General features: G+C 42.6%; 1 protein-coding gene across 1 annotated transcript in view; it reads left to right on the forward strand.

Moving 5' to 3' along the window:
• Positions 1-22,594, forward strand: part of LOC102484619 (aldehyde oxidase 2) — a 111,534-nt gene extending 88,940 nt beyond the window's left edge. Inside the window, exons 31-36 of the mRNA XM_006152997.3 lie at positions 1,976-2,090; positions 4,551-4,616; positions 4,728-4,916; positions 9,001-9,168; positions 20,078-20,153; positions 22,509-22,594. Of these exons, the coding sequence (XP_006153059.1) occupies positions 1,976-2,090; positions 4,551-4,616; positions 4,728-4,916; positions 9,001-9,168; positions 20,078-20,131 (592 nt within the window). The 3' untranslated portion in view covers positions 20,132-20,153; positions 22,509-22,594. The remainder of the gene's footprint in view (positions 1-1,975; positions 2,091-4,550; positions 4,617-4,727; positions 4,917-9,000; positions 9,169-20,077; positions 20,154-22,508) is intronic.
• The last annotated feature ends 566 nt before the right edge of the window (positions 22,595-23,160 follow it).

Here is a 23,160-nt window from a genome sequence, read left to right on the forward strand (position 1 = left end):
TCCAGCAATATAGCCATTACGCTAACTGCTGATTTCCTCATTATGGTTTTGATCTGCATCTCCCTTATGATGAGGGATGTTGAGCATTTTTTCATATGCTTTTTGGCTATTCATATGTCCTCCTTAGAGAGTTGTTTATTCATCTCATTTTCCCATCTCTTAATTGGGTTAATCATTTTCTACTGGGTAAGCCTCTTGAGTTTCCTGTGTATTCTGGTTATCTGAGGCACAGTTAACAGAAATCTCTCCCATTCCAAGGGTTGTTGATTCACACTAATTACCGTGCAGAAATTTCTTAATCTGATGTAATCCCACCTGTCTACTTTAGGAATTATTGCCTGTGCTTTAGGGGTTTTATTTAAGAAGTCTTTGCCTACCCCGATGTCTCCCAGTTTCCCCAGCATTTTCCACAAGTAGTTTTATTGTCTGAGGTCTTAGGTTCAGATCTTTGATCCATTTTGAGTTGATAATGGTGACAGGTAAGGGTTCAGATTCATCTTTCTGAGGTGGATACCCAGATTTTCTGGCACCATTTGCTAAAGAGGTTTTCCTTTTCCCACTGGATTGACTGGTACCCTTTGTCAAAGATCAGTTGGCTGTATGCTTTGGTTAAGGCAGTGGGCTTCCACATGACCGACTACAGTTCAAGTCCCAGACCTGGCGGCTTGTTTTCTCACTTTCTCTCTCTCTCTCTCCCCTCCCTCTTTCTCATCAAATTAAATAATAGTAACAAAATTTTTAAAAAGAGAGAGAGAGAGAGATGGGCTGGTTCCATGGCCTGGTGATTAAGTCAGCCAGATTCCACATGGCCTACAGCACAGTTTAAATCCTGAACCAGGCAGCTTAAGCACATATGTGTGTGCTCAAAACCCTGAAAGGAAAGAGAGAGAAGGAATTGCAGAATGACAATTCCCATGGGAGGGTGCTTTCTCACTTTCCCTCTCTGCCTGTATGTCTCTCTCTGGTGAATGCATGCACCTCCTATTTAAAAATAAAAAATAAAATCCAAACCAAAAAAATTATAAAATAGAATGAAACAGGGCCAAGAGGTGGCATGATGGTTAAGGTGTTGGATCCCACATGACCTACCATGCAGTTCAAGTCCTGGACCCAGTGGGTTGAAAATCATACTAGGTATATGTGTGTCTCCTGAGAGGAGACTGGAGGAGAGGGGAGTACCGTATGGGGATTTCTTTCTCACTCTCCACTGCCCCAGCCCCATCTGTCTCTAGGGAACTTACACACAGTAAAGCAAAATTTAAATTAAAAAAAAAAAAAAACAGAGAGAGAGAATGAAATGAAGCAAAGGATAGTGTTGATGTGACTAGGTAAGCTCCAACTACAATAGTAGTTTAAATGAGTTTCACAACTGGTCGAGGCCCAGCCTTGGTGGCACAGGTGGTGGGCCATAGCTGTGCAATAATGGGGGCCATAATGAGGGCCCAGGATTTAGATCCTAGGTCAGCCTGAGTGCACAGGGTGCACCCATGACCCTGGCTGACTAGAACTGGGAGGGGAGGGTGGCAGCATGGTGAGACCCTATGGATAACCAATATCGCTCTCTCTCTCCATCCTACCCCTCACCTCCTGCTCCTTCTCCTCTTCCTATTTCTAGTTCTGATTCCCTCATGACAAAAAATAGGCTTTAAGAAGATAAAAAGGGGAACCAGCAGGTGGCATGGTGGTTAAAGGTGCTAAACTCCCACGTGGCTGACTGCGGTTCAAGTCTCAGACCTGGCAGCTTGCTTTCTCACTTTCTGTCTCTGTCTCTCTCTCTCTAGTCAAATTAAAAAACAAATAATAACAAATAAAGTTAAATAAAATAATTCTTTAAAAAAAGAAGATAAAAAGATGTTTCATTTCAATCAAATAAAATGCTATCATGAAACTTTGATAATTTTTATAATAGTTAACATTCTTTATACTTCCACCTACCCAACTAAAGCTAAAGGAATTTTTTTTCCCCTTCCTTCAGGGGCTACAAGGCCTTCATGGACTGGGAGAAGGGGGAGGGAGACCCATTTCCATATTACGTCTATGGAGCCGCCTGTTCTGAAGTTGAAATTGACTGTCTGACAGGTGCTCACAAGGTGAGTTGTCCTCCTGGCATGTTAAAGCAACAACAAATTGCATTGTACAGTAAGTCACCCTGTTTCATCATGTGATACAACATTCTTTTTTTTTTAGAATTATTTAATTTCATTTATTTTTTTTTATTTGTTATACAACACATGTGCTCACCAGAGAGAAAGTGAGAAAGCAGGCCTCCAGGTCCAAGACTCAAACTATGGTCAGCCATGTGGTCATTCAGCCTCTTAACTACCATGTAACTGCTGGCCTCTAGAACAACATTCTTTTTTTTTTTTTTTTTTAGAGATTTTCACTGTAGGGCGTGTGTGCTCGCCAGACAGACAGAGAGAGACATAGAGACAGAAAGCGAGAAATCACCCCCCAGGGGGGATGGTCACGCCGCAATCCCCTCTCCTCCATTCTCCTCTAGGGATCTTGGGCACGCACGCACACGCGCCCGGCGTGAGTTTTAAGCCACCGGGTCCGGGACACGAACCGCGGTCGACTACGTGGGAGTCCAGCGACATAGTCATTACGCTAACTGCTGGTTCCCTAAAACAACATTCTTTTAATTCCACAGGAATGTCCAGAGATCTGACCTTATTCTGAATTTCTTCTTAAAACACACTGCAGTGGCCAAGAAGGAATTGCTCACAGCACCCTAAAATGTATTAAATTTTTTATTCTATTTCAGACAACAAAATAACTTTTTAAAGTTTTTCCAAGTGGCTTAGAAATCACTCCAGGCACATGAACATGTGTGCCCAAAAATTCCAGGATGAGAATGAAGAAGGGATTGGAGCATGGCCATACCTCATGAGGGGTGATTTCTCACCTTTCCTCTCACTGTCTCTCCCTGATGTGTACCCTCACTCCATGGAAAACACTTTGAAAAAAAAAGAGTTTATTCTTTAGAGAGTCAAAATGTCTTTTTCTTTTTTTTTTTTTTTTTTTTGGAGAGATTTTCACTGTAGGGCGCATGCGCTTGCCAGACAGACAGAGAGAGACATAGAGACAGAAAGCGAGAAATCACCCCCCAGGGGGGATGGTCACACCGCAATCCCTTCTCCTCCATTCTCCTCCCGGGATCTTGGGCACGCACGCACACGCGCCCGGCGTGAGTTTTAAGCCACCGGGTCCGGGACGCGAACCGTGGTCGACTATGTTGGAGTCCAGCAACATAGCCATTACGCTAACTGCTGGTTCCCTCAAAATGTCTTTTAACTAAAACAAAATCAGAGAATGACATACTATTGCTACTGGCTATTTGTGGTGGGGGTGTCCATTGATTAGATGTAAGTGTGCAGCCATCTCTTTGCACTGTCCAGCACCCACAGTGCAAAACAGCTCAGGTGTCCAGGTAGAGCTAGATCCAAGGCCACTCTGAGGGGCCTCCAATCTCCTTCCTTATCCAGGTTGCTGATGGATGGAAATTAATCCCAAGGCCCAGAATAGGTTGTCTAAAAGGCCAAGAGTTAGTCAAAACAGACTTGCTGGGACCAGCAGATGGTGTAATGGTTATGTTGCTGGACTCCCATGTAGTCAACATGGTTCAAGTCTCGACCTGACAGCTTAAAACTCATGCCAGGTGCATGTGCATGTGTCCCCAAGAACCCAAGAGAAGAATGGAGCAGAAGGGATTGTGCTGTGGCCATTCCCCCTGGGGCGTGATTTCTTACTTTCTGTCTGTCTCTCCAGTGAGTGCACGTACCCTACGGCAAAAATCTCTCTCTCAAAAATAATAAATAAATAAATAAAGAGTGAGAGAGAAAGAGACTTGCTAAATCCAAAGGGCTAGATAAAAAGCAGAAGACCAGCCTCAGCAGAGAACGTTATCAGAATAAACGCAGGCAGTAAAGTAAGAGCAGAGCCCAGAGATATTCCCGACACAGACCACACGCATTTAGGTGCCTTCTGTGGCTCCTTAAGAACCTGTACGCACATTCCCAGTGCCAAAACAGAAGGCCTTGGAGGTGTTTGTCAGAGAAGGAAGGAGTAAGCAAAGTTGAAGAGGATTTCAACATTTGCCTTTAATCTATTCCAAGATCTTGCAAATCCCCAAACTCACACATGCGTTATAGCTATCTGACTTTCTCAGTAAAATGTCAATACCACCTGCATCAGACTAGCACGAGGCCTAGCCAAGCTCATGGATTACATTAGCACAAGAAATCCAGGTTGAGAATCAGAAGAACAACAAGGTTCAATGATTTACCAGGTGACTCACTCATACACACCACATCATGGACTTTGGAGTCACTTAATAGGATTCTAACAGTGAATGCGAAAGATCTTCTGGGGTCATTGACGGTATTAGTACTAAATTTGAAACACTTAACCAGCTCTAATGTTGATGGGATTTAATGCAGTTGATGATATTAATGATAGGTGTTCATAATAACTAGAGACCATTTAAATGTACCTTGAAATAATTTTCTTAATTCAAGTTTTTACAGTGAGGTCATTTTTATTACTGGCAGAAAATCAGAACAGACGTTGTCATGGATGCATGCTGCAGCCTAAATCCGGCCATTGATATTGGGCAGGTAGGTGCTAGACCACGTAAATGAATATCCCTTTCGGGAATAACTGTGGGGGAAGAGAAGGTCTTCTAAGAAGCACACAGTGTCACAAAGCTTGAAATGATCTCCTTTCAGATTGAAGGTTCATTTATTCAGGGAATGGGTCTTTATACCACTGAAGAGCTGAAATATTCCCCAGAAGGTGTCCTGTACTCTCGGAGCCCAGATGAGTACAAGATTCCAACCATCAACGATGTCCCAGAGGAGTTCAATGTCTCCTTATTGCCATCATCACACACCCCACTAACTATCTATTCATCTAAGGTAAGAATCCAAACAAGTCACTACATGGCAATATAATAGATCTCGTGGGGCATGATCACGAAAATCAGTGGACAAAATAGTGAACAAATGTTAACTCTTATTACAGCTGAATCACTGTAGTTATTTAGAATTTGGAGACGAGTCACCTAGAGAAAAAAAAAGATTCATAGAAGATATGTGATCCACCCAATGACAATTGTGGGTCAAAGATTTTTTTTTAAGGTTTTTGTGGGCCAAGGATTTTTTTTTAAAAGATTTATTTATTCATTCATTCCTTATTTTAATTTGACCAGAGAGAGACACAGAGAGAGAGAGGAAAGTGAGAAAGGAAGCTACCAGGTCCAGGACTTGAACCGTGGTCAGCCATGTGGGAGTGTCCAGCACCTTAACCACCATGCCACCTGCTGGTCCCCATGGGCCAAGGATTTTAATAATATCCTCCTTTGGGGCCGGCAAGTGGCATAGTGGTTAAGGTGCCAGATTCCCACGTAGCCTGCTGTGGTTTCAGTCCCAGACCTGGTGACTTGCTTTCTCACTGTCTCTCTCTGGTCAAATTAAACAATAATAATAATAATAAGGGACCAGCAGGTGACATGGTAGTTAAGGTGCTGGACACTCCCTCATGGCTGACCATGGTTCAAGTCTCAGACCTGGTGGCTTGCTTTCTCAGTTTCCCTCTTTCTCTCTCTGTGTCTTTCTGGTCAAGCTAAAAATAAATGAATGAATAAATAAAATTAAATTAAGTTAAATTAAATTAAAATTAAATAATAATAATAATAATAATAGGGACCAACGGGTGGCATAGGTTAAGGCTCTGGACTCCCACATGGCCGACCGTGGTGCAAGTCCCAGACCTGGAGCCTTACTTTCTTGCTTTCCTCCTCTCTCTCTCTCTATCTGGTGAGGGCATATGCCCTGTACCAAAATTAAAAGTAATAATAATAATAGGGACCGGCAAGTGGTATGGTGGTTAAGGGCACTGGACTCCCACATGGCCAACCGCAGTTCAACTCCCAGATCTGGTGGCTATTTTCTCTCTCTCTCTGTCTCTCTGTCTTTCTCTCTCTCTCTCTCAAGTTAAAATACATGAATGAATAAATGAAATTAAATAAAATAATTCTTAAAAAAACTGATAATAATAAGTGAAATGAAATAATTTAAAATAATAATAATGACAAATAAAATAAATAATTCTTTTTAAAAAATAGTATCCTCCTTCACAGAGAACTCTGAAATTCAGTAACAAGCTTGACTTCTTGATAGATATTTCACTTAAGAACCTTAAGACCGGACCAGCAATTAGCGTAATGGCTATGTCGCTGGACTCCCACATAGTCAACTGTGGTTTGAGTCCCGGACCCGGTGGCTTAAACTCACGCCGGGCGCATGATCCAGAGAGGAGAATGGAAGAGAAGGGATTGTGGCGTGACCATCCCCCCGGGGGGTGATTTCTCACTTTCTATCTCTCTGTCTCTGTCTGTCTGGCGAGCGCACGCGCCCTATACCAAAAACCTCTCCAAAACAAAAGAAAAAAAGAACCTTAAGACTATGATGTTAAAAGAGATTGAAAGCATAAGACAAATGAAATCTAAAAAATAATAATAATAATAATAATAAAGGAAACATGGATGAAATCTTAGAATGAGCCTTCAAAAGACCTGGGTCCTGTCTCAGCCACATCCCAAAATGAATCTATAGCAATAGGTCCCACATAGAGGGTAGAGGCAGGGATCTTCCTCTCCGTAGAACATGTGGCAGTGTCTAGAGACATCTCTGGTTGTCACAACTGGGGGAGGGGTTGGGAAGATGTTACTACTAGTGGTTAAAGGCCAGAGATGTAACTGAACAGCCTTTGATGCACAGGACAGGTCCCAATCACAAAGAATTGTCTGAGGCCAGCCTGCGGCGTGGTAGTTAAGGTGACTAGAACGCACGTGGCTGACTGTGCAGTTCGAATCCTGGACCCAGTAGCTTGAGAATTTCACCAGGTACGTGTTCAGGTAGCCCAAAATCCTGAAAGGAGGGAGAAATGTAGGAGAAGGGATTGTGGCGTGGCAATTCCCCAGGCCGTGCTTTCTCACTTTTCCTTTCTCTTTCTCTCCAGCAGCTTACTCTCCTTCTGGGCAAACATTTTTTTCAAGAAATATCTGACCCAAAATATCAATGTCATTTCAAAGCAAAGACATCAACCCTTGGTAATTGCTAAAGTAATGAAACTGCACATTAAAACAAGGTCAGCCTTGTTCGCATTGCTACATGCAGATGAAGTGAAAACTACCCTCAGAGTAGAACCGTCATCGAGGTTTGAGATGTGTAGTTAAAGTCCGCTTTAAAATCTTTTGGGAGGCTTCTTGGTAGGGGTGGCAAAATGGCACCCAAGAAAACTCTCATTTTAGGAAGTCTAAGTGTGTCTTCAAGAATTTCGTTCTTTCCAGACTGTACCCTACTCAGCCCAACATTCTCTCTAACATACAGTGATGAGGCCAGGGCAAATTTGAAAGGAAAGACAAGCTTTGAATTCTCACTGGGCTGGAAATTGCTCAAAGGGAAAAGGCAAAAGGCAGCTCAGTGCCCCCAGAGAGCAGCTTTTAAGCCACCAAGAATGACGGGCAGATGAGACCTTGGAGTACTTGTGACTATGGCCAGACCCCAAAGGCAGGCCTCCAGAAAAATCACAGACATGCCGGTTTCCCAGGGAGGGTACCATGTGATAATCACAGGGAGCCACCAGGTGCCAGGAGCTGTGCTAGGTGTGTTTGCACCTTCTCATCCCAGTAACACCCTATTAAGTAGGTATCATCGCCTGCATTTCACTGCCAAAGGAACAGTGTCTCTGAGAGTTGAGATCATTCACCAGAGAAACCCAAGCAGTAAGAGTCAGGTTCAAACCCAGTCTCTGTCATTCAGGAGCTGCAGATTGATGGCCCATTGGCCAAATCTAGCCTGAAGATATATTTTCTTTGGCCTATACAGTATTTTTTAAAGATGGGGAATTTTATATTAAAATACAAATATCTGGGCCAGCCAGTGTGGTATGGTGGCCAAGGTGGCTGGATTCCAAGTGGCAGATCGTGCCGTTCAAGATCCTGAACAGCAGCTTGGAAAACGTGCCAGGTATGTGTACGTGCATGCCCAGAATCCCAGAAGGAGGAAGAAATGGAGGAAAAGGAATTGCAGTGTGACCATCCCCCACATAGGGTGCTTTCTCACTTTCTCTCCCTCTCTCTCTCCAGCAAGTGCACATACCCTCTGGCAAAAATTTTAAAAATGCAAATATCTAAATTCTCTTTAAAAATGGAATTCTTTGGTAATTTTTAGAGGGCAACAACTAGCCAGACCAAAGAACAGCTGCTCCCTTGAGGTAGGATACATGGATATCTTTACTTCACCATGGTCCCCACCACTATTTATTGTCCTTCATTTGCCCACATCACTCATTTCCATTATCTGCCTGTTCGTTGCAGATAATGAGTTTACAATATTTTGTCTAAAGCACCCTGTCTCCCCTAACCCTGGGGTCATAATGAGGCATTTTCTCTATGCTCATGAAGTTGGTCAGTTCAATCCACTGAATGTTCTTTAATAAATAGGGTAGTTTCCTCTCACTACACAAAGATGTGTGTATGTGTGTGTGTGTGCACGTGTGTACACACATAGATGCACCTTTCCTATATCAAAGAGTTAGCCTAGACTAGTATTAAAGATTTGAGAAATGCAGGTGGTACTGGGATTTTTTTTTAATTTTATTCATTAATTTTAATTTGACCAGTGACAGATACAGATAGAGTGAGAAAGTAAGAAAGCAAGCCACCAGGTCCAGGACTGTGAACTGTGGTCAGTCATGTGGGAGTGTCCAGCACCTTAACCACCACGCCACCTGCCAGGTCCCGGTACTGGGATTTTTAAGCATATTCAAGCTTCATTCAGTCAGTAAGTCAGACAACAGACATTTATTGAGAAACTTTTGTGTGCAAGACACTATGCCAGGAGTTGGGGATATAGTGGTGAACAAGACCTGGTACCTGGCCTCTAGTCGCTTGCAGTATCAAGTAGAAGCTTCTCAAACAAATGCACTTTCTTGCAGGGCCTTGGGGAGTCAGGAATGTTCCTGGGATCATCTGTGTTCTTTGCCATTGCTGATGCTGTGGCCACAGCACGCAGAGAGAGAGACTTAGCTGAGGACTTCACGGTGAGGAGTCCAGCCACACCAGAACGAGTTCGAATGTCCTGTGCAGATCGGTTCACAGAAATGGTATGAGATTATCATTTATTTTCCTGGAAGCTTGTTTTTTTACTTCTTAGACCAATTGGGCAAATTTACAATCTGATCTGTTTGGCTAATCAAATTCTAAAATGATAAAAAACAAATCACGCAAATATATCTTGTGCCTGTGTAGTAATTTAACTTTTTATAAAGCATTTCCCCATGTGTTATTTAATTTGATCATCTCAGCCACTCTAAAAGTAGAATACTTTATCATGCTTCAAAAGCTAATAGTTAAATGGGAATCAACTGAGTGATTTCTCCAAACAGTGATAAGTATTCTCTCTCTCTCCAACCTACCAACCCTGTCCTATCCTTCAACCAAAAAAAAAAAAAAAAAAAAAAACACAAAGCAATAGCTGGGGTGGCACGCAGCTGTATCTGACGATGTTACTTTCCATGTTCCTATGCAAACACACAGTGCATGCGGGCTGCCTGTCGTTTGGAAATAATGTGATCCCAGGGCCCGGCAGACTGTTCAACTTCTTAATAATAAGCCCCTTGTCTGCTCAGCTACTTAGACCATGTGGAGAGCGACCACTTATCCTTCGTACTCCTCCAGACACACACCACTCTGGCCCTCCACTGACCTCACCCATATTCGAAACCGTGAGAACGCAGGCCTCTTCGGCTCCTTGAGAGACTTCAGTGATCTGGGAGTCACTTTATTCAAGCCCCCAGGTCTCATCTCCTTGGCTGTTCTCAATGGAAAGAGAACAACCAGAGCCAGCCTTGAGGGGGGCCTTCCAAGGGGAGCTGAAAGGAAGTAGTCCTGACTTAATTTCTAACAAAGAGGACCAGAAACACATAAAATATAGGTTTCTCTGCTATTTCCGGTTGGAGGAAATTCAATTCTCTTCCATACAGAAGAAAGAGAGATGGAAAGCGAGAAAGCAGGCTGCCAGGTCCAAGACTCAAACCACAGTGAGCCATGTGGGAGTTCAACACCTTAACCACCATGCCACTTGCTGGCCCCGAGCACATGCATTTTTTACTGAAATATATGATGACTCACACTAGCAAACAATGCTGTACTAAGCATATATATATATATATATATATATATATATATATATACACACACACACACACACACACATACAACACGTTTGTTTATTTGCTTTTTAGTTATTTTTTCTTGCTATAAGGCACATGCACTCACCAAAGAGATATAGAGATAAAAAAAAGTGAAAAATCACCCCCCCCAAGGGACATGGCCACGTCTCAATCCTTTCTCTTCTGTTCTCCTCTTGGGATTTTGGATACGCACACACATGCACCTGGTGTGTTTTACAAGCTGCCAGGTCCGGGACTCGAATTGCCAAATAGGCCATATGGGCTCCAGCACTTTAACTTCTACACCACCTAATGGCCCAAAATATATTATTTTTGAGAAACACAAATACTAACACTCTTTGTATTTAATGTTTGAATACTGTTGTCAAAATGATTTGTCCTGGGACCAGCATTTAACATAGTGGCTATGTCGCTGAACTCCCCTGTAGTCGACTGCAGTTTGAATCTTGGACCCGGTGGCTTATACTCACGCTGGGTCTGTGTGCATGCATGCCCAAGATCCAGAGAGGAGAATGGAGGAGAAGGGACTGCAGCCTGACCATCCCCCTGGGAGGTGATTTCTTGCTTTCTGTCTCTCTGTCTCTCTCTGTCTGTCTGGCGAGCACACGCACCCTGTAGCAAAAATCTCTCCAAAAAAAACCCAGTTTATCGCATCTCTGTAAACTAGGACTGAGCATTGTGGAAAGCTCAAAACCCCCCACTTTTAATAAGTTCCTTATAGCCTTCAGGTAAAAAACAGCTGTCTAGATCATTTCTTTAATAGAAAAGATGGTAAAATAGTATTTTGCCCTTGGAAGTCAATAAAATTAATGCATGTAAAAATCCTGGGGAAATACAAGTCACTCTGTAAATATTACAGTTATGGTCTCCACCAAATGCCCATAACTGTTAATGGTCTTTTTCAAAATATACATCTCCCAAAGGCCTTTAAAAATGTTTCCACATTAAATCAAGTTGACCTACTGAGGCCAGAATAAATAACCACTCTTATAACTAGCACCCTTGTTTTCATGGGTAAATTAGCTTCAATAGAAAGCAGGCATTAATAAGAAGCTTAGGGCATTTCTTTTCTTTCTTTTTTTTTTTTTTTTTTTTTTGAGAGGTTTTTGCTATAGGGTGTGTACGCTCGCCAGACAGACAGAGACAGAGAGATAGAAAGCGAGAAATCACCCCCCAGAAGGGATGGCCATGCTGCAATCCCTTCTCCTCCGTACTCCTCTCGGGATCTTGGGCACGCACGCACACGTACCCAGCGTGAGTTTTAAGCCACCAGGTCCGGGATGCAAACTGTGGTCGACTACGTGGGAGTCCAGCAACATAGCCATTATGCTAACTGGTGGTCCCAGGGTGTTTCTGTTACCAAAAAACTATGTGATTTGAATGAGCATTTATGATATCAAAACTTTGGGAGTTTTTTTGTTGTTGAAGGGGACATGGCATAGTTGAATGAAAATTAAGGCAGATCCCACATGGCCTACCATGGTTTGAATCCTGGCCCCAGTGGCTTAAAATTACCCCACATGCATGCATGCATGCGTGCTTAGAATCCCAATAGAATGGAGAAATGGCAGAGAAGGGATTGCAGCATAACCATGCCCCCCATTGGGGGTGATTGCTCCCTCTCAGTCTCTCTGGTAAATGTACTCACCCTCTGTCTACTAGTAAAAAACATCTGAGGGATAGCAGGTGTTATGGTGGTTGAGACACTAGATTCCCACATTGGCTGCATGAGGTTCGAGTCCCAGACCTGGCAACTTGAAAATAACAACAAATAAATAGGTAAATAAATAAATATTTGTGGAAAAAAGTCTAAATTTGGGTTTGGGTTTTTTACATTTGGGGTTTGGCTAACTTGACCATAGAGTTGCTGCTGTTTTTAACCATGGGCATATTCCCAGGTAATTCATTTCTGGTGAGAACAGTGTTGCTGGTGGTTTCTGCTTTGAGACCAGCAAAGCAGTCTGACTAAGCCACACACAGCCAGAAACAGCATTTCTATGTAATTTCCTTTTGGGTGACAGGAGAAAGAAAAATATATTTCTTGGAACATACTTATGTATAGTTAAAGTTTCACATGGAAAAACAAAGTAAATTTCCCTTTAAAATATACAGAAAATGGATAACTAACACTTTCAGTTAGGACTTTGTAGAAACAATGATTTCATTTAAAAAGAAAAAAAATACTTGGGATTCATAGACATGAAGGGTTCCACAGGTTTAAAAATTAGAAAAATACTGTCTTAGAGAACTTGGCAATAGGAAATTCAAAAAAGAAAACAGCATGGAGTCACGTGGGAGGCCTGGATCCTGGGTTGTCCTGTTACCCTATCACCAGCGGCAGAAAGTATTTATTGAGTAGCTGCAAAAGCATGATATATGTGGGTTTCCATAGTGAAAGGCCATGTAAAGCCGATTAGCAGATTCCATTTCCATCTCCTAGAAGCTTTAATCAAATAACTTAGCTTAGAAGGACCAGCAGTTGGCATAATGGCTATGTCGTTGGACTCCCAGGTAGTCGATCACAGTTTGAGTCCCGGACCCAGCAGCTTAAATTCACGCCAGGTGCATGTATGTGCCCAAGATCCCAAGAGGAGAATGGAGGAGAAGGGATTGTGGCATGGCCATCCACCCTGAGGGGTGATTTCTCATTTTCTGTCTCTCTGTCTCTCTCTGTCTTTCTGGCAAGTGCACACACCCTATAGCAAAAACCTCTAAAGAAAAAAACCTCAAAAAAAAAAAAAAAAAAAAAAAAAAAAAAAACTTAGCTTAGAAACAAGTTGTAGAGCCAGTCCCATAGCTTAGTAGTTAAGGGGCTGGCCAAATTTCACATGGCTTATCTATCCTGGCCTGGGGGCCTCGTAAACCATGCCAGGCACACATGCATGCATGCCCCAAATTCCAAAAGAATGGAGAAATGGAAGAGAAGAGATTGCAGTAAAACCATATCCCGTTTCGGGGGTGCCTTCTCCCTCTTCTTCTTTATCTGTCACTCTGTCTCTCCCTGGTGAGCACACACCCCTTCTAGTAATTAAAAAAAAAAAAATACAAGCTTGTAAGCATGTTTCAGCTCATCCCCCACATTTTGAAGGGGCCACCGTGATAATGCTGACTCAGAAGGAATCTTTGCAACCACAACCAATGGCTACATTATGTGTTAGGCAAGGCCCAATTTTGCAGTATCTTAATGGGAAAAAGATCCTTTCATTCTTAGGTCAGTACCCAACTCCAAATGGCCATACCTGTCCTGCCCCTGCTATTCTGTAAGACCAGCTGATGTCTCATTTCAGAGGACCTTCCTCTTCCCAAAAAACTCTAGTACGGTCCTGGACCAGCAGTTAGTGTAATGGCTATGTCGCTAGACTCCCATGTAGTTGACCACGGTTTGAGTCCTACATCCAGTGGCTTAAAACTCACACCGGGTGTGTGTTCGTGCGTGCCCAAGATCCTGAGAGGAGAATGGAGGAGAAGAGATTGCGGTGTGGCCATCTCCCCTCGGGGGGTGATTTCTCACTTTTTAAAGAAAAATAAATAAATAAATAATTAATTAAAAAATAAAAAAACTCTAGTACAGTCCCGTAAACGTGCTCTTCTCCCTCCACAGCATGGCCTCTCACTGTCCCCACCTCATTCTCCCTCCCTGCTTCTTCTGCATTTCTAGATGCCTAGAGTTGGCAGCAGTAAAAATGCCACCTGCTTAGCTCAGTAAAGAAGAAAGATGAGAGGCCCCAGAAGGGTTCCGTACTGCAGGAGCCTGGTTTGCCTACTCTGCTCTCAGCTGCGTAGGTAACACTAGTCCCTCAAGATAAAGCGTGCTCAACTCATATTCTGCACAGAGCCTTGGACTGCCCTGAACCAAGGGGGATGAACACCAGTCCAAAACTGTATTCTGTCTCCTATGGTTCAAACACCACAACATGTAGAAACCTGCAGTCTCCAGCCTGTTTCAGCTCAAATCTACGCCCAGATAATTGGCAGGGCCTTAGACCAGTATGAACATGCCTCCGTCACACGGTTTCTTTGAGCTGGAATGCAGAAGCAGACTGCATGACTCAGACAACTCAATGGAGCCTCCATGGCGTCTTCTTCCGAATGCTGAAATTTTGTCCTGTTCCCATGAGACATACATGCACATGCTCAGATGGCATGTACTCATTTCTCACCATTTTCTTAGCCCTGCTTCTCATACTGTCTGAAAAGAGGTTTCATTGGCACTCTAACAGGCCGTGACACTGGTTCTATGTTGAACGTGAATATCCCAAGATGCAGGGACTAAATCTGTTCCCTGAAATGGCTGGTGACCCTTCACACAGCAGCCATTCTTACTGTTGAAGGATGAGTCTCTGATACTATTATTGCATGTATACTTTTGTATCAAAATCTCTCTTTTCTGGGCTCTGGAAAGTTACTCCGGGATGCAGAGGAAAGGATAAGCAAAGAAGAGCACATAAAAAGGAAGTGGACAAGCTAGAGGCGTTCCTCAGGCTGAGGGAATACAGCCCCACTACAGTAGTGCTAGGGCCACGTGGGAGGCCAGTGTTAGGATCCTGGGTTGTTATGTCTTAATGGTTGGTTAAGACATGGGTTAAGATCCTGTCAAGGGTATCTTTTTCTTAAAAGAGAGAGCCAAGGAGGAAGGCAGGGCAGAAGGAAGGAAGAAAAGGAAGCAAGGGAAGAAAGACTTTAAAAATAGAAAGAGGGGGCCAGCTGGTAGCATGGTGATTAAGGTGCTGGATTCCCACAGGGTCAACCATGGTTCGAGTCCTAGACCTAGTAACTTGAAAAGCATGCTGGGCATGTGTGCACGTGTGCCCAAAAACCCCAAGAGGAGAATGGAGGAGAAGGGACAGTGGTGTGGCCATGCTCCCTGGGGGATCCTTTCTTACTTTCCTTATCTCTCTTGCTCTCTTCCTATCTCTCCCTCTACCTCTCTGGAGAGTGCATGCGCTCTGTGGCAAAACTAAAAAAAAAAAAAAAAATGTGTGAGAGAGAGATAGGAAATAAGAGATGTACCATGTGAAACAGGAAAAAGACAGCCATTTTATCCAGCTAGGGAGAGGGTGTTTTAGCTTAGTGGTTAAGACATGGGCTCTGGAATAAGAGGAACTTGAGTTTGAATCCAGCTCTACCTTTGATGATTCACTGATCTTCTCTGATCACTCAGTTTCCGTATCTATAAAATTAGTTGAAGAGTGGAATGGAGAGAGTAATTCTGGTGGATCTATCCCAATGATGATCATGATCATGATTGAGTTGGGGTTCCCAAGACAACACCCAAGTTCAATGATTTCCTAAAAGGACTTACAGAATTCAGGAAAGCTGTGACATGCAGTCACGGTTGGTTACTGTGAAAGGAGACAGACTAACTTCAGCATAAAGGGCCCATAAGGCAGAGCCCGATGGGAGGGATCAGTGTGAGCATCTAGTTGTCCTCTCCTGCTGAGTCACACAGACAGCGCTGGTTCTCCCAGCAATGATGTGTGAGATGATACATGAAGTACTGCTAACCAGAGAGGCTCATCCGAGCCGTGGTGTCCAGAATTCTTATTTAGGGGTCATTATAGGAGGGTCATTTCCACGCAGCTAATCTCGCTCAGTCACTAGCCCCTCCAGAGGCCAAACTGGCCCAAGTGGCCCAAGACTTTGGGTAAACAAAGGCACTCTTATCAGGCAAGATATTTTCAAGGGCCTTGGGAGAGAACTGCAAGGACCAAACCTTTCTTGAATGGACAAGGTTTGGATAGCCCAGGCCTGCAGAGTTAATCCTTTACTGCACTATGTTAATAATGGCAGCATGGGGGCCAGCAGGTGGCATAGTGGTTAAGGCACTGGACTCCAACATGGCCAACCACTGTTCAAGTCCCAGACCTAGCAGCTTGCTTTCTCACTTTCCCCCTATCTCTCTGTCTGTCTCTGGCGAGCACACATGCCTTATAGTAAATTAAATAATAATGATAAATAAAATTAAATAAATAATTCTTTTTAAAAAATGATGAAGAATCCTGGATTGATGGTAACTATCAATGATTCTAGGCCCTGAGACAAATGAAACTGGGCTCAGATATCATTCTAGAAGCTGAACTTGAACTAAAAGTGAACCAGTCTTGACATCCACAATGTATTATTGTTTCAATCATGGCTATCAAGAATCAACTAAGGGAACCAGTAGGTAGCATAATGCTTACATTGCTAGATTCCCACATAGTCAACCGCAGTGCGAGTCCAGACCCAGTGACTTAAAACTTACACCAGGGACCAGAAGATGGCATAATGGTTACATCACTGGACTCTCACATAGGTGACCACAGTTTGAATTTGAGACCCAGTGGTTTAAACTCACACCAGGTATATGTGCGTGCATGCTCAAAATCTCAAGAGGAGAATGGAGGTGAAGGGATTGCAGCACGGCCATCTCCCGGGGGGTGGGGGATGGGGGGTGATTTCTCGCTTCCTGTTTCTCTGTCTCTCTAGTAAGCATATGTGTCCTATAGCAAAACAATCTCTCTTTAAAAAATAAAAGAAAGAAAACTAAGGGCAGGCATGTATGTGTGCATGGCCAAAATCCTGAGAGACTGAAGGAGAAAGGATTGTGGCATGGCTATCCATCTGAGGAGTGACTTCTCGCTTTCTATCTCTCTGTCTCTCTCTGTCTCTCCAGCAAGCACATACACCCTATAGCAAAAATCTTTCTTAAAAAAGAATCAACTGGGGGGGGCAGCAGTTAGCGTAATGGCTATGTCACTGAACTCCCATGTGGTCGACCGCAGCTCGAGTCCCGGACCCGGTGGCTTGGACTTACTCTGGGTGCATGTGCATGCGTGCCCAGGATCCCAAAAGGAGAATGGAGGAGAAGGGATTGCAACATGGCCATCCCCCCTGGGGGGCGATTTCTTGCTTTCTGTCTCTCTGTCTCTCTCTGTTTCTCTGGTTAGTGCATGTGCCCTATAGCAAAAACCTCTAAAAAAAAAAAAAAAGAATCAACTGGGGAGGAAAATGAGAATGGAGAAGGAAGATGGCACGAAGCAAAGGAGATGGTAAAATAGGGAAGAAAGATCAGCAAAGATCAATATGGATAGTAGTTTAAGTCCTAGGGCTTGGATTTTTGAGACCAAAAAAGAAAGTTGTGTCCTCACCCAATGAAGCTAGGGAGTAGATGAGACCAAGAAGGAAGAGGAGTCAGGAGAACGAATGTTGATCTAAGCCTCAAAACAGAAGGGTATCCTAGGAGCCAAGACCTGGTAAAAAGAACAGGAAGGAGGTTTTGGACAAGACTGAAAAGTCTCATCACCTGTAACAAGAGTTGACCTGAATCTACTTCAGACTAGACTGAGGAGCTTTGTCCAGTATCCAAGCCAGCCTAGGTAGAGCAGGCTGATTCTTAGGAAGATGGATGGCTAAGCAGGTCCCAGAGGAGCAGGTAAGAGGAGAATGAGGAAAGGCCCTTTGAGAAGGAGAAACAGAGGCCTCCATTTATATTTCAGTGCAGACTGAGAGCAAATAGTAGGAACAGGATATCCGGAATAAGGAGCGGGAAGGAACAGCGACTATAAAAAGATATCCTGAGTGGTAGGATTTAGGTGAATTTTTTAGTCTTTGTGTGTGTGTGTGGGGGGGGGTGAAATAAATAAATATTAGAAGAAAGAGAAAGCTGTTTGGAATCTTCACAACTTTCCACCATTGGGAGGCGGTTTGTTTTTGTTTTGTGCCTGGGAATAGGAGAAAGAGAAGCACCCCCCTAATGGGGCCTGATTATACTGTAATGCTTTTTCCTCCAATTTTCCATCCTGTCAGGATCCTGGGCACACGCATGTGTACTCAGTGACTATGTGGGCCTCCTGTGCACAAGGCCTAACAACTGTGCCCAAGGAGTGGCCCCTGTTTTGGTTTTTAATACATTTATAACTTAAAGTCAACCCTTCAAACAAAAACATGACAAGAGGGGAGAAGAGAAATGTTTTGGGGTTAAACCAAAGGGGGAGAATTGTCTACAGAAGCAACAAATATTGAGGACCACAAGGAAGAAGCTAAGTCAAATATTAGGCCTTTAGCCTAGGATAGTGAAATGAGCCTAGGGTTTAACTAGCAAGAGCATAATGACATGCAAAACAGTTGTCTAAAGGTGCAGAGAGGGTTGGGATCATACCTCTATGGTGGAGTCCAGGTCTATTGGCGCCAGTGCAAACTAAACTTGACCATGAGCTTAGATGACAAACTGCCTAACTATTAATCCAACATGTAACCAGTTATATATATATATATAGCTACTGGGGAGACTAAAACTGGAAAACTGCAAAATACTGAAGCCATTGGAGAATGGTCACAAATCTCCCTGGAAAATATATACTGTTAAGAAGAAACATGCTTTGGGGGCCAGCAGATGACGTCGCACGTATGTCACTGGATTCCCACATGGCTGACCGCAGTTCGAGTCCCAGACCTGGTGGCTTAAAACTCACGCTGGGCACATGTGCATGCGTGCCGAAGATCCCAGGAAGAAAACAGAAGAGAAGGGATTGTAATGTGGCTACTCCCACCTGGGGAGTGATTTCTCATTTTCTCTCTCACTGTCTCTGTGTGTCTCTCTCTCTCTGGAAATTAAACTTCTGCCTTTCTGCATACATTTTGGGAAACAAAAGGGAAACTAAAATCATTCTGGGAGAGAAAACCACATAATAAATTCAAAGAAAAGAAAGAAAGAAAGTTTTTTCATTCAAATCTAATATCTAATAAAAATATCTAAAACAACCCAAAAGTATTAACATACACATGTTTAATTCCAATGGTGCAGTCATATAAGAATAAGTTGCATTGATATGTTTACTAAATCATATTAAATAAATAACTGTGAGAATTTGTTTCTCTTTTTAAACAAGTAACAACAAAAAGTAGATATATTTAAAATTACATCTTCATTTTTTGGGGGGAGGAGAAATTTTTGCTGTTGGGTGCATGTGCTCGCAAGAAAGAAAGAGAAACAGAGAGACAGAAAGCGATAAATCACCCCCTGGGGGAATGGTCACGCCACAATCCATCTCCTCCATTCTCCTTTTGGGATCTTGGGCAAACACACATACGCGCCTGGCATGAGTTTGAGCCACTGGGTCTGAGTTTCAAACCACAGTCAACTACATAGGAGTCTAGCAACATATCCACTATGCCAACTGCTGGTCCCTTCATCTTAAATTATTGTAGAGTAGTAATTTTAAAAAACACACCTGGGGGCTAGCAGGTGGTTTAAGTGCTAGACTCCCATATAGCTGATCTCAGTTCAAGTCCCAGACCTGAAGACTTGAAAATCACACCAGACGCCTGTGCATGCATGCCCAAAATCCCAGGAGGAGAGTGGAGGAGAAGGGATTACGTCAAGGCCATGCTCTCTGAACTCATCTGCTCTATAGCAAAAATTAAATAACATTAATAAATAAAATTAAATAATTCTGGAACCAGCAGATGGCATAATGATTACATTGCTGGACTCCCACATAGTCAACTGTGGTTCAAATCTCAGATCCGAAGGCTTGAAACTCACACTGAATGTGTGTGCATGTGTGCCCAAAATCCCAAGAAGGAATTGAGGTGTGGCCATCCTCCCTGGGGGGTGATTTCTTGCTTTCTGTCTCTCTGTCTCTCTGCTGAGTGTATGTACCCATAGCAAAATAATCTCATATATATAAAGGAATGGCATAATCCCATTCCCAGGAACCAGGGAAACCCTGGCTCCTCCCATCAGGAAATATTTCAAAAACAAAATATTTTACATGATTTTTCTGATACTATAGCAATGGTATTATGACATACTAAGTGTTTAATTTTTCTTTCTTAGATTCCAAGAGATGATCCTAAGACATTTAAACCTTGGTCTATTCCTATAGCATAATACTGCTATCATTTCCTGAAAGGTAAGATCAATAAACTAAAGATAATTACTCAAAAACACCAAAAAATAAAAATAGCTGGAACCAGCAAGTGGAGTATTGGTTACATTGCTGGACTACTCCCACATAGTCTGAATCCCGGTCCCAGCGGCTTAAAACTCACAACGGGCACATGTGCACGTGTGCCTAAGATCCCAAGAGGAGAATGGAGGAGAAGGGACTCTAGTGTGGCCATCTGTCCTAGTGGGGGGCGGGGGGAGGGATGATTTCTCACTTCCCATGTCTCTGTCTGTCTCTTTGGCAGAGCACACGTGCCTTATAGCAAAAATCTCTCTGAGAAAATAAAAAGCCAGTCCAGGAGTTTTCAAACCATGTTCTTTGGACCCTAAGGACTGTATGAATGTTTAAATCAAATTTCATTTTTAAACCAGTATATCCTATCCAGCATTTTAATCCTTTAGCACTAAACATGCATGGCTTGAGAAGCTTACTGGCAGTTTTACTTTTCATTTTAAAATAAAATTTAAAATAAGAATGCAGTGGATTAAGATATTTTAAACATTCTACTCCCTAACTCATTTGAGAATCACTTACATCACAATGCCAAGTTGAAACCTATTGCTTACTGTATTCATAATTAACTAGTGCTATTTGGAAGCATTGTCTTTTTGTATTCCTGAGTTTCAACTGATACAATTTTGCACTGCTACTTAAAATATAGACTACAAAATACTGAGACCCTACCTCTCTCTCTCTCTCTCTCTCTCTCACACACACACACACACACACACACACACATGCTGTGGGGCAGAATTACTTGAGTTCCTAAATTATTCTGTCTCTATTGTTCTCTTTCCAAGTATTAAAGTTAGGCGTGGGTGGGGAACCAGCAGTTAGCGTAACGGCTATGTCGCTGGACTCCCATGTAGTCGACCACAGTTCGCGTCCTGGACCCGGTGGCTTAAAACTCACGCCGGGCACGTGTGTGTGCGTGCCCAAGATCCCGAGAGGAGAATGGAGGAGAAGGGATTGCGGCGTGACCATTCCCCCTGGGGGGTGATTTCTCGCTTTCTGTCTCTATGTCTCTGTCTGTCTGGTGAGCGTACACGCCCTATAGTGAAAAACCTCTCCAAAAAAAAAAAAAAAAAGTTAGGCGTGGGTATGACAGCAAAGCCACTCTTAATTGCTATATAAAGTAAAGCATGTAATATGTACATAGCTTTGTGCCTGACACATAGTACTCAATAAAGAATTGCCAGATACACACATGCACATACAGACATGTACACACACGCATTCTCAGATATGCTAAATACTAAGTGAATATCTGTGGTGAATGAATTGGCTTGTCAAGCTTTTGTACAGATATTAAAATAAAGACCATCTTCATTTTGCTAAACAGATTTTAAAAGTGAGCAAACAAAACTTCTGGCCACTTTACCTCTTACAACTATTTGTGTGTGTCAAAGTTTTCTCAGTGCTCATGCAATCAAGACAAAGTGCAGATAAAAGTTACGTTTTGTATCTGTAACTGTCATCTTCTACCTGTAATTTCAAATTTTTACATTCTTCAAAGAAGCATAATTGCTCTTGTATATTTGCTTTGTAAGTATTAAACATTAACCTTATAAAGCAAATTTATACTACACTAAAATTGTCTGTGTACATTCCCGTGACATTTTTTAAAGAATTATTTATTGAGAGACCAGCAGTTAGTGTAATGGCTATGTCGCTGGACTCCCACGTAGTCGACCGTGGTTTAAGTGCCAGACCTGGTGGCTTAAACTCTTGCCGGGCACGTGTGTGTACATGCCCAAGATCCTGAGAGGAGAATGGAGGAGAAGGGATTGTGGCGTGGCCATCCTCCCTGGGGGGTGATTTCTCACTTTCTGTCTCTCTGTCTTTCTCTGTCTGTCTAGCGAGCGCACGTACCCTATAGCAAAAACCTCTCCCCAAAAAAAGAATTATTTATTGAATTGCACTTCTTTATTATTTTTATTTTTAAATTTGCTATAGGGCATTGCATTCACCAAAGAGACAGAGAGAGAGTGAAAAACTGAGAAAGCAAGCTGCCAGGTCCTGGACTCGAACCACAGTTAGCAATGTGGGAGTCCAGCACCTTAACTACCACACCACCTGCTGGCTCCCTCCCCTAACATTTTAAACCTCCACTAAAATGTTTGAGAACCTCTGATCTTATCCAGCTTCTTATTTTGTAGATAAAGACAAGAGCCCAAGGGAGAACAACTCCCCAAATATTTGTAGATACAAAATTTACCAGTGCAATTTTCAACTATTTATTTTTCTTCCAACATAAAAGTTGTGAAATGTGGATACCTTGTTTTATAAAAATTCCCTTTTTCTTTTCTTTTTCTCTAGTACTTCAGTTCTTCATGAGTGAGAAGACAGCTTTTTGATCTCAACTGGACTCCAAACTGATATACTGCTGTGTAAAAAAAAAAAAAATAATTAGGAACATTACATAAATCTGATTACATTTTAAAAGATGATTCATTATTTTATAAAGTATTTGCTTAGACTTTCCAGCGTACCAGCTGCCAGACAAGTATTGCCATATCTAAAGCAAGCAAGTTTAATGTTCATTTGCTTCTGAAAAAAATCATGTAAATGATGTTATAAAAGCAAGTTTTTCCTTTCTGCGTTCATCCAGTCTAACTGAACTGGTAATTTGGGCTACAATCATAGCATGGAAGACTTTTCAGTAAAGAAACACGTAATTACTTTTCCCAGGGTGTGTTTGATTCAGTGGCCACAGAGCAGTGACACCATGAGAGTTCTACGTATTTTCGCGTTGGTTTGTTTTTACCATGGATTGACTGAGTCTGTGTATGTGCATTTGGTGACAAAGGAATGGTATTTTCCTCGTGTACAGGTGCCATTCAGCTGATTAACGTTATTTGGAATTTTGAGAAAGGAAAGCAACGTAAAAACATTTGGAATGTATTATTACGAACCCGTTTGATTTTATTTTTGACTTCTGATGAAAAACATCTGAGCTGTATGAGAGTTT

The sequence above is a fragment of the Tupaia chinensis genome, unplaced genomic scaffold, assembly GCF_000334495.1.
Source record: "Tupaia chinensis unplaced genomic scaffold, TupChi_1.0 Scaffold000361_2, whole genome shotgun sequence".
Lineage (NCBI taxonomy): Eukaryota > Metazoa > Chordata > Mammalia > Scandentia > Tupaiidae > Tupaia > Tupaia belangeri.